We start from the raw sequence: 10,087 nt of genomic DNA, 5'->3' as shown, positions 1-10,087 counted from the left end.
GCACAGTCTGTGCTCCTCTCTCACCCAGGTCCGAAAAATCTTTTCTGCTGACCTAAGTTGTCCTCGGTGTCTGTGGGCTGAGAAGTCTGGAAACCAGCACTGCTGCCAGTAATTCAGTCCCCCTGAGGCCTGCTCTAGGTTTGTTGGGGGCCCGTCAGCTTGCGCTTGACTGTGCTCCTCTCTTAGATTAGTACAACAGACCTTTCCTGTCAACCTTCCAGGTTGTCTTGGGCTAGAAATTCGTTTCTCTCTGCCTTTTCTGTGGGTTCTGCTGCCTTAGAATTTGTTTACAGCCATTTTTAAAGGCATTTGGAGGGATTTGTGGGAGAGCTCGGGCGAGTCCCTGCCTTTACTCCACTGTCTTAGCCCCACCCCCAAGCAGTCTTTTTGAAGAACTGCACTGCTTACCTCCTGGCTTGAAGAAGGGACTAGAAAAGGTGCCCTAAACATTGACTGCTTCACCCACTCCTGGCCTGCTTACTGTAGTAGGCAGGGACCCCATCCTGTGGTTGAAACACACAAAAAAAAAATGTAAAAAGTTTTTGCAAAGATGATTTGCCTTACCACTGGTACATGAAATGTGTACACACTCATGGACAACACAAAATCCAATAGACCTGAAAAATGAACAGCTTTTGATGTGAGAGAACTCAGCAAGTACTACATCCAATTAGCAGCCCTCAGTGAAACAAGTCTGGCAAATGAAGGCCAGCTTACTGAAGTCAGAGCTGGATGCACATTTTTCTGGATGGCTGGCGTGATGAGGAGTGCCATGAAGCTGGCATAGGTTTCATAATCAGATCTAATTTAGTCAGCAAGCTTGTATGCCTCCCAAAAGGACTGAGTGACAGGATCATGACAATGTGACTGCCACTTGTATAAATGCATACATCCCCACTGTGATGAACCTTGACTAGGCAAAACAAACAACGCTCCCCCCACCCAAACCTTTTATGAAGACCTGGAGACCTTCATCATCAATGTGCCAAAAGAGAACAAGCTTGTAATTCTGGGTGATTTTAACACCAGAGTAGGCACAGACTATCAGACATGACAGGGAGTACTTGGGAGGAACAGAGTCAGAAACAGCAAAAACAATGGTCACTATATTACTGAAGATTTGTGCATCTCATGACCTTCTCTTCACCAATCCTGTTTTCCACTTACCTAAATGCAACAAAACTTCATGGATGCACCCTTGCAGCAAAATTGACATTTAATAGACTATGTCATTGTAAGGAGAAGAGACAGGATGTAAGAATGACGAAAGTGATGTGTGGCACAGAGTGCTGGACCAATTATAGACTTATTCTCTCCAAGCTAAACATTCGGATTCAACAAAAGCGGTGGCCCTAAGGCAAGACAACTGTCAGAAGATTCAACATCAATAGATTAGAATGCTTCTCCATGTATGAACAGTTTATTGCTGACCTGGAGGGAAAGCTGAGTCAGCACACAGTTAGCAACAGTGCAGCAGAAAAGGAGTGGGCAGCTTTCAGAGACTTGGTGACAACACTACATTTGCTCATTTGGACCAGAACACTCACAAACATCAGGACTAATCAGACAAAAATGATGAGGAAATTCAGAAGCTGCTAAATTAAAAAAACCCAAGAATTTCATAGGGTTTACCAGCAGGACAATTTGTCCATTAGTGTTTAACTCCATCAGAATTAAAGTGTAAGTGAAGCTTTGAAGCAGGATTCTTGGCTCACTAAAAAAACAGATAAAATTCAGTTTTATGCTGATAGTAACAACCCAAAGTGCTTATACAATGCCCTGAAGGCTATTTATGGGCCAAAGACCTATGGTGTACTTCAGCTGCTCAGTGCTGATGGAGTCATGTTGATTAGTGATGTGGACATGATCCTAGAGAGATGGGCTGAACACTTCCATAGTGTTCTCAACAGACGATCATCAACTAATGCTGAAGCCATTGACCATGCACCTCAGGTCGAAGTTAATCCCTCTCTAGCCAAACCTCCAACTGAAAAAGTAGGCTTAACATTTTTAAAATTAATTAACTAATTACTTTTTGGTTTTCAACATTCACTTTCATAAGATTTTGAGTTCTAAATTTTCTCCCTGTCTCTATCCCTTCCTCCCTCCCCAAAATGCAATCTGATATACACTCTACATATACATTAATATTAAACATATTTTTATATTAGTCATGTTATAAAGAAGAATTAGAACCAATGGGAGGAACCAAGAGAAAGAAGAAACAAAATTTAACAATTTTGAGAGACAGCAAATAGTATGCTTCAATCTACATTCAGGCTCCATAGTTCTTTTTCTGGATGTGGATAGCATTTTCCATCATGAGTCTTTTGGAGTTGTCTTAGATATTTGAATTACTGAGAAGAGCTAAGTCTATCAAAGTTTGTCACTGCACAATGTTGCTGTTACTGTGTACAATGTTTTCCTGGTTCTGCTCACTTCACTCAGCATCAATTCATATAAATCTTTCTAGGTTTTTCTGAAGTCCACCTGCTCCTCATTTTGAAGAAGAGGTTTTGAATGCCATTAAGGCTCCTTTAATGTGGCAAAGTGCCTGGTGCTGATTCTGTCCCAGCAGGGATCTATAAGGCAGAGAAGCTGACTGAAACCTTCCAGGTTGTATGGCATGAGGAGGTTATCCCCCAAGAGTTCAAGGATGCCTCCATTATGCATCTCTGTAAAGGAAAAAGAAATAGGTTGACTTATGGCAATCACAGGGGAGTTCTCTATCTTAGCCATTACTGGCAAGATTCCTGCCAGAGTCCTCCTTCACCTGACCCTTCACCTGGAAGATGGTCATTTACCTGAGAGCCCGTGTGACTTCAGAAAGGACTGAGCAGCAGTCAACACAATGTTCGCTGCCCAGCAATTCCAGGAGAAATGCCAGAAGCAGATCAGAGGGCTGTACACACTGTTTGTTGATCTAAGGCCTCTGATACTGTCAGTTATCAGGGCTTGTGGAAGATCTTGGTGAAATTTGGTTGCCCAGATACGTTCATCAGTATTGTATGCCAGTTTCATGATGGCTTGCTTTAACAGATAATGGATAAAGGAAGATACTCTCACACTTTCCCAGGCACCAATGGAGTGAAGCAGGGCTGTGTGATTGCTCCCATGCTTTCTAGCATGATGTTTTCAGCAGTGTTGTCAGGTACCTTCAATGAGGATGGAAATGACATCAAGGCCAGCTACTGCACTTATGGTAAAGTATTTAACTTCCAAAGGCCACATGCCAAGACTACAGTGGAGGGAGAGTTGGTGTGTGACTTTTTGCTCATAGATGATTGCGCACTCAATGGTGCCTCTGAGGCTGAGTGGATTCTCTGCCACTTGTGCTAATTTTGCCCTGACAATTAACACCAAGAAAACAGAGGTTTTCCACCAGCCAGCACTGCACCAACCATATGTGGAACTATTGGTTATGGCAGATGCAGAAATTTTGCATTCTGTGGATAAGTTCATTTACCTTGGCAGTGTATTTCCTAGGGATGTCCACGTAGATAATGAGGTTGATGTAGGCATTGCCAGAGCTAGCTCAGCATTTGGGAGGCTCCAAAAGAATATGTGAGAGAGAAGCAGTATTAGACTAACTACCAAATTGAAGGTCCACAGAGCCCTTGTGCTGACTTCATTGTTGTATGCCTGTGAAACCTGGACAGTCTACCAGCGCCATGCTAGGAAACTGAATCACTTCCATTTGAATTGTCTTAGGAAGATTTTGAAGATCACCTGGCAGGATAAGGTACCAGACACTGAGGTCCTCTCTCGAGCTGAAGTGCCAAGCATTGAAACTCTATTGCAGAGAGTATAACTCCCATGGGCTGGTCACATAACCCAAATGCCAAACATGTTTACATAAAAGACTATTTTACAGAGAATTCACACAAGGCAAGCCCTCACATGGTGGTCAGAAGAAGTGAAACAAGGACACTCAAAATCTCTCTGGAGAATTTTAGTATAGCTTGTGAGACTTGGGAGATACTGGCACAAGATGCCCAGGATGACGTGCCCAAATCAAAGAAGGCACTGTACTCTCTGAGCTAAGCAGAATAGAAGGAGCAGAAAGGAAACATGAGATGCACAACTTTAGAGACATCTCCACTCCAAATGTCCATGTGCACTATGGCCTATGGTACAGCCTGCTGAGCTTGTATTGGACTGATCAGCCACAGTCAGTCACACTGTACTTTGACCCCAACATGGTGATGTTATTGGTCCTTGTTGAGTGTGAAGGTTGAACAACAAGATAAATGAGGCTATAGGTTTTAGTTCTCGTTAACTTGGATTTTTATCTCCTGTGAATCTCTGGGTCGCTTCTACTGCTATTCTTCTTATGTTGTAGCTAGTTGTTATGGCTGGTGGATATGTGCAGGCAATTTTTCTCCCTCCTCTTTTTTTTTTTAGTTTCAAATTCCTTTAATTAGATTTGTGAAGCTTCAAACTAATACTTTTTAAACAAGCAGAGAAGCCAGGTTCTGATCCTGGTCCCAAGATTTACTACTATCTGGGTGAACTGAGGCAAGTCCTTCACTGTTCTGAGCCCAGGCTCCTCATATCTAAATGAGGGGGTTGTATTAGATGGCCTCAGAAGTCCCTTGTAAATCCTACAGGTCCACTTCAGTATTTGAAGCGTATTTTATTTCATTGGTGCTGGTGATCTTTCCACCAATAGAAGCTGTAGAGCTTTCCATTCCTATGTAAATGGTCTTTGTGAGTTGTAGAAAAAATTCATCGTCCTCTGGGAACCTGGTGCATGAGTCAAAGGAAACTAGATTAAGACCTACAGGGGGAACTTAGAGGTCATCTAGTTCAATCCCTTCACTTAACCAATGAAGAGACTGGGGCCCAGAGAATTTAATGATTTTCTTAAGGTTATAAAGGTAGAGAGGCATCTAGATGGCACAGTGGTTAGAGTGTTCAGCCTGGAGTCAGGAAGACTCATCTTCTTGAATTCAAATCCAGCCTCAGACACTTACTAGCTGTGTGACCCTGGGCAAGTCACTTAATCCGGTTTGCCTCAGTTTCCTTATCTATAAAATAAGCTGGAGAAGGTAATGGCAAACTATTCCAGTACCTCTGCCAAGAAAACCCTAATGGGGTCACAAAGAGCCAGACACAACTGAACATACAGGTAGAGAATGTGTAGTAGGTCCAAGATTTTGAAACCAGGTCTAGGGAGGGAGGGAGAGAGAGAGAGAGAGAGAGAGAGAGAGAGAGAGAGAGAGAGAGGTAGTTCAGGATTTAAAATGTGACAAAAAAATTAATTTAATTTAATTTAAAATAAAAGAAACTAGGCCTTCAGTCTCCGACTCTAATCTTTTTCCTACTGCACCCCAAGGCTTTTTATGGTTAACTAGAATGGTTTTCAAGCAATGGATAGTCTGTTTCTAGGCCCATTCTCCTATCTTCCCAATTTGGTAGGTAGGAACCGTGTAATCTCAGGCTCTACGAGTATAACTTTTTTTCAAAAGAATCCTTTATTGCCAGGACTTTCACAAGGTAAGCATTTAAATGTTTCTTAAATGAATTAGATGCATGAATATTTGGGAGGGGAGAAGGGAGAAATTCCAGAGTTTTCTGCTTTTCTTTCCTATCCTGAGTCTTCTGTCCTTTTTCTATATCCAGGAATATTCTCTGGTTGTCAACCGGTCTGGCTCTTTCTGTTAAAAGGAACATCAGGTACTTGAAAACAACCTTGAATTGTATGTTTCTGCAGTTTCCACACTATGCTTGTAGTCTGTGCTGGAAGCAAAGGTAGCAGTGAGCTAAGCTCCTGCTGGGGATTGGAGGCCTAACACTGCATAGAGAAAAGAATCATGAACATTCAGAGCTGGAAGAAACTCAGAAGTCTGAGGATTAGAGCTGGAAGGGAGCTTAGAGCTCAAGACCAAAGCCCTCATTTGACAGATAAGGAAACAGATCCAGAGACAGGAAGGAACTCAATAAAGGTCACATGGGTACTGAGTATGAGATGTGGGACCCAGACTCAGGGTCTCTGACTCTGGATCTTGGACCCAGGCCAACACACCACACTCTGACTCAGACAGGAGCAGGAATCCTTACTACAACAACCCCAACAAGAGAGATCCAGCCTCCCCTTGAGGACTGCCAGTGACAGAGAGGTCAGCCCATTTTAATTTGGGCACTATTATTTCCCACTATTCTAGCAATTAACTTTCCCAACAAGCCTGTTTGCTACTCCTCAAAACGTGTGTACACCTGTGTGTTTGTGAGGGAAGTCAGGGTGGTGAACCTGGTTTCACTGATGGAGAAACCACAGAGGGGAAAAGCAACTTGTCTATAATCCTAGGGCTGATCAAATGTTAGAATTCAGAGCCTCTGGTTGTCTGCTAAAAATAATTCCCTCTTGCCTTTACAGCCATAAAGCCTGGAAAATTGGCCTTGCTGATAGAAAAACATGCCAGCCCTTGACAGGTCACATCCTCTCTCTGGGCCTCAGTTTCTATGTCTGCAAAATGCTAGGATTGGACTGCATGGTCTTTCTAATGCCCCATTACTTGTTTTGGATCTGGAAATGAGGACAAGGTGGGGAAGGGGGGGAAGGTAAGAGGTTGAAGAGGAGAGAAGAACGCCCCATGGTGCCAGCCAGGTTTCCTTCAGAGGCCAGTTAAGCCACGCCTCATGGCCCACCCCCGGACAGCATTCCAGCAGGAGAAGACCAGGCCTGAGCCTGTCCCCGCCGGCTCCAACCCTCCCACTGCTCAGCATCGAGTAGCCTTCAAGGCTACACTTGGGCACTAGAGGGAGCTAGTCTCTGATGCTCCTCCTCAATCAGTGCAGCTGGTTTAAACTGGTTCAGTCAGGGTGCGGTCAGTGCGGGCAGCTGCCTTCTGTCCCAGGCCTCAGGACTGCCAGCTTTTGCTCCCCTTGCCTTTCTCTCTAAGCATGGTGGGGGCACAGAGGAGTAGTGGCCTCTCCCACGGTCAGGGGAAATGGGCATGGCCAGAGCCTTGCGACAAAGGCCCTGGGGCAGCTTTTGTTGCAGTTCCACTCCCTGCCCACTCCCCTTGTCCACCATGTTTACCAGTCAGAATCGTCGGGTCATAGCTAGAAGGCACCTGAGTGCAGAACACATGTGTCAGAGCTGAAAGGCTCCTTAGAACTTAGAGCATCAGAGCCAGAAGGACCCATAGGACATAAGATGCTGGAAGTCAGAGGGTTGTTAGTCTTGGACTAAAGAATGTCATTGCTAGGAGGGGTCGTCGCATTCAACACAGCCTTCATTTATAGATGAGGAAATGGAGACCCAGAGTGGGACAGGACTTGTCCAAGATCACACAGTTTACATTGAAAGTCCATCTTCAGAAATGGTCCCAGGAAAAGTGGAGATTGGGAAAACAAGGAAGGGGGAAAAGTCAGAGGGAGTCTTCCTCTACAGAGCAGATCCCCAGATTTTTCCAGAGAATACCCTGCTCTAAGTGGTCACCTGGAGTGGTGGAAAGAATCCAGAATTAGCTATCCAGAGACTTGGATCCTACCCCTGGCTCTGCACAATCCTTTGTGACCTTGGGCAAGTCATAGCTTCTCTGGGCCTCTGTTTACACCCCTGAAAATGGTGGGATTGGACTGGATAATCTCTCCTGTTAGCGTAGCTCTGTCAGTTTATCTTTGAAGGTTCCTTCCAGCTGACATTCTCTGATTCTAGGCCAAGATGAGGTAACTTAGGTGCTCTCTCAAATCAGTGAGGGGCAAAATTAGGAGGAAGTAGGAACTGAGAGGCCTGTGAATTCATCTCTCTCACAAGTCCCAGTTTAGCTAGGGCCCTGTTACTGGCAAAAAACAGAGACAGTCAGGAGAAGAGCTCTGAAGCTAAGAAGGAGGCGCTTAGTTAAAAGTCTCCTCTGTGGCTCCTGCTGACAATGAACAGTGGAGCAGGGGTTAATTTGTTTCTAATTAAGTCAGTTTTCCCCTTCTGCTATGCAGGTCCTGTGACCCTGTGGCTAGGGCCTTAGGGTCACCTTTTGGAAGGGTTTCTGAGAGTTTTAATGCTGCTACGTGGCTATGGGTTTAGTGTTTGGGGCAGTTATAGAGAAGATGGAGTACGGAATTGGGAATTTCATTCCTCAGGGGCAGGGAGGGGAAAGCTTTCTCTGACTTGCTTCTTTATACCCCCAACGGAGAGTTTAGAGACCAGAGTTCAGCTCTGCCGCTAAACTTACCCAAGGACTTTGGGCAGGTCACTTCTGCTCTCTGGACCTTAGTTCCCTTATCGGTAAAATTAGGGTATTGGGCCAGAGCCAGTGAGGTACAATGGAAAGTCCTGGATGCAGAATCAGATGGCCCGCGTCGATAAAACAAACAACAAAAACCTAAGACACTAAATAGCTCTGCGACCTTGGGCAAGTCATTAACCTAACTTCTCGCTTTCCACACCTGTAATGGTCGGCAGCTAAGGCCCCTTCCAGCTCTAATGATTGCTAAGATTCCTTCTAGCTGACAATCAGTGATTCTAATTCCATACATTAAGGATCTGGGATTTCATCTCTGCTGGGGAATAAAGTTCGGTGAAAGAAAGGGAGAGGGAAGGAGGAGAAAGTGTTTTTAAGATATAATTTCGAAGAAACAAAAATTAGGCTTTCACTGTCTCCCACTCTGACCCCTTCCTCTCTTAAAAGAAAAGCAAACGGTTTCACCTTGAGATTCAGTCAAAAGAAGGAGCCCCAAGGAAGCCCTAAGGGAAAGCAGAAGAGAGCCCAAGTTCTTGGGACTAGGGACAGAGCCCTGAAGACGACTGCGCAGAGCTGGAGAGTGGAGGAGAAAAGCCCTAAAGAGGAGGGATTATATTCTGGCATATAAAGTAGCCAAGGCTCCCCTTTCTGCAGTCAGGGTCCCCCGAGGCCCCGCCCCGCTTTACCCCGCCAAGCCCCTGCTGCTAAGCGGCCTCCATCTCCAGTTGCATGGAAGAGTGGAGGGGAGGAACCTTAGACCGCGAGGAGGCGGAGGGAGCAAGAGCGCCGCGGGGACCCAGGCGGCAGAGTGGCTGGGGTTGGGCCGTGGGGTTGCAGTACCGGCCGCGCGCCGCTGGGTGGCAGGCCCGCCGCGGCTCTGGACTGTGCCTGGCCTCGGCGGCGACGGCGGCAATAGCAGCCCGCGCAGCTCCAGTAGCAGCCGCATCAGTGGCAGCAACCGCAGCAGCAGCGGCCCCCCGGCCGCAGCACGGGCTCCCCGCGGGTGCAGGCGGCCGGGGCTGGGTTGGACCAGCGGCGACGCTCCACTGCCCCTGCTTTGCATGCACCTGCCCTACCTCTGCCAGGAAGAGCCGGGGGGTGGCGGGGAAGCGGGGCGCGGTTGGGAGGAGCCGGCGCCCGGGAGCCTTTGAAATGAGCGTGCCCGAGCAGGGTCCTGCAGCCGCCGCCGCTGCAGCCGCTGCCTTCATGATGCTGCTGGTGGACGGGGACGGGGTTGGGGACAGGGAGCAGTCGGAGTCACAGCCCGAGCAGCTGCACAGCGGGGCGCAGGAGCTCGCCCTCTTTCTCACCCCCGACCCCGGGGCCGAGGTAGGACCCCGGAGGGGCAGCTCGGGTCTCTAAGGGTTAAATCGCCTTGGGAAAGTGAGGACCCTGCTAGGGTGGGATGGAGAGGGAGCAGAGGAGAAAGTGAGGGAGGGAACTAGGAGTCCTGTGATGAAGCCAAACTTTTACAGTGAGCGCTTGTTCTACCCCATAGGGTCCTCTGCGTTCCCCACCCTGGGAAAGTTAATGTTCCTCTCCAGTTTCCTCCTCAGTGAAAGGAGCAGGGTGGACTGAGCGAGCTCTCAGGTACCTTTCAGCTGTGATGGGGCACGTTTTATGTCTCTGCCAGTTCTGGCAGTCTGTTCTAAGGCCCCTCCCAGTGATTATAGCCTACGATGCTGTGCCCATATGTGCAGGGGCCTAGCAACCTCTATCCTAGGTAGGATCTAGGAGGAATATTCAGGTGGAAGAATATTGTTTGATGCGCTAGGGAATGAATGGTGCTGCTCTAGATGCTCCAAGCACTACTAACCTAGATCCGCCCAGGGATTCCCTGAGGCGTTTCCTGTTATCCGAGTATTGCCACTGGGAAGAAATTAGAGGAGGAACCTGGA

At 47.0% G+C, this 10,087-nt stretch overlaps 1 protein-coding gene across 1 annotated transcript in view; it reads left to right on the top strand.

The window, feature by feature from the left end:
* Positions 1 to 9,074: 9,074 nt before the first annotated feature.
* BCAS4 (breast carcinoma amplified sequence 4) overlaps positions 9,075 to 10,087 on the top strand; it is a 60,600-nt gene continuing 59,587 nt past the window's right edge. Inside the window, exon 1 of the mRNA XM_036752774.1 lies at positions 9,075 to 9,518. Coding sequence (XP_036608669.1) covers positions 9,342 to 9,518 — 177 coding nt within the window. The 5' untranslated portion in view covers positions 9,075 to 9,341. The remainder of the gene's footprint in view (positions 9,519 to 10,087) is intronic.

This window comes from Trichosurus vulpecula, chromosome 3 (assembly GCF_011100635.1).
Source record: "Trichosurus vulpecula isolate mTriVul1 chromosome 3, mTriVul1.pri, whole genome shotgun sequence".
NCBI lineage: Eukaryota > Metazoa > Chordata > Mammalia > Diprotodontia > Phalangeridae > Trichosurus > Trichosurus vulpecula.
Note: the sequence above shows the minus strand (reverse complement) of the source record. Positions and strands in the feature narration are given on the sequence as shown.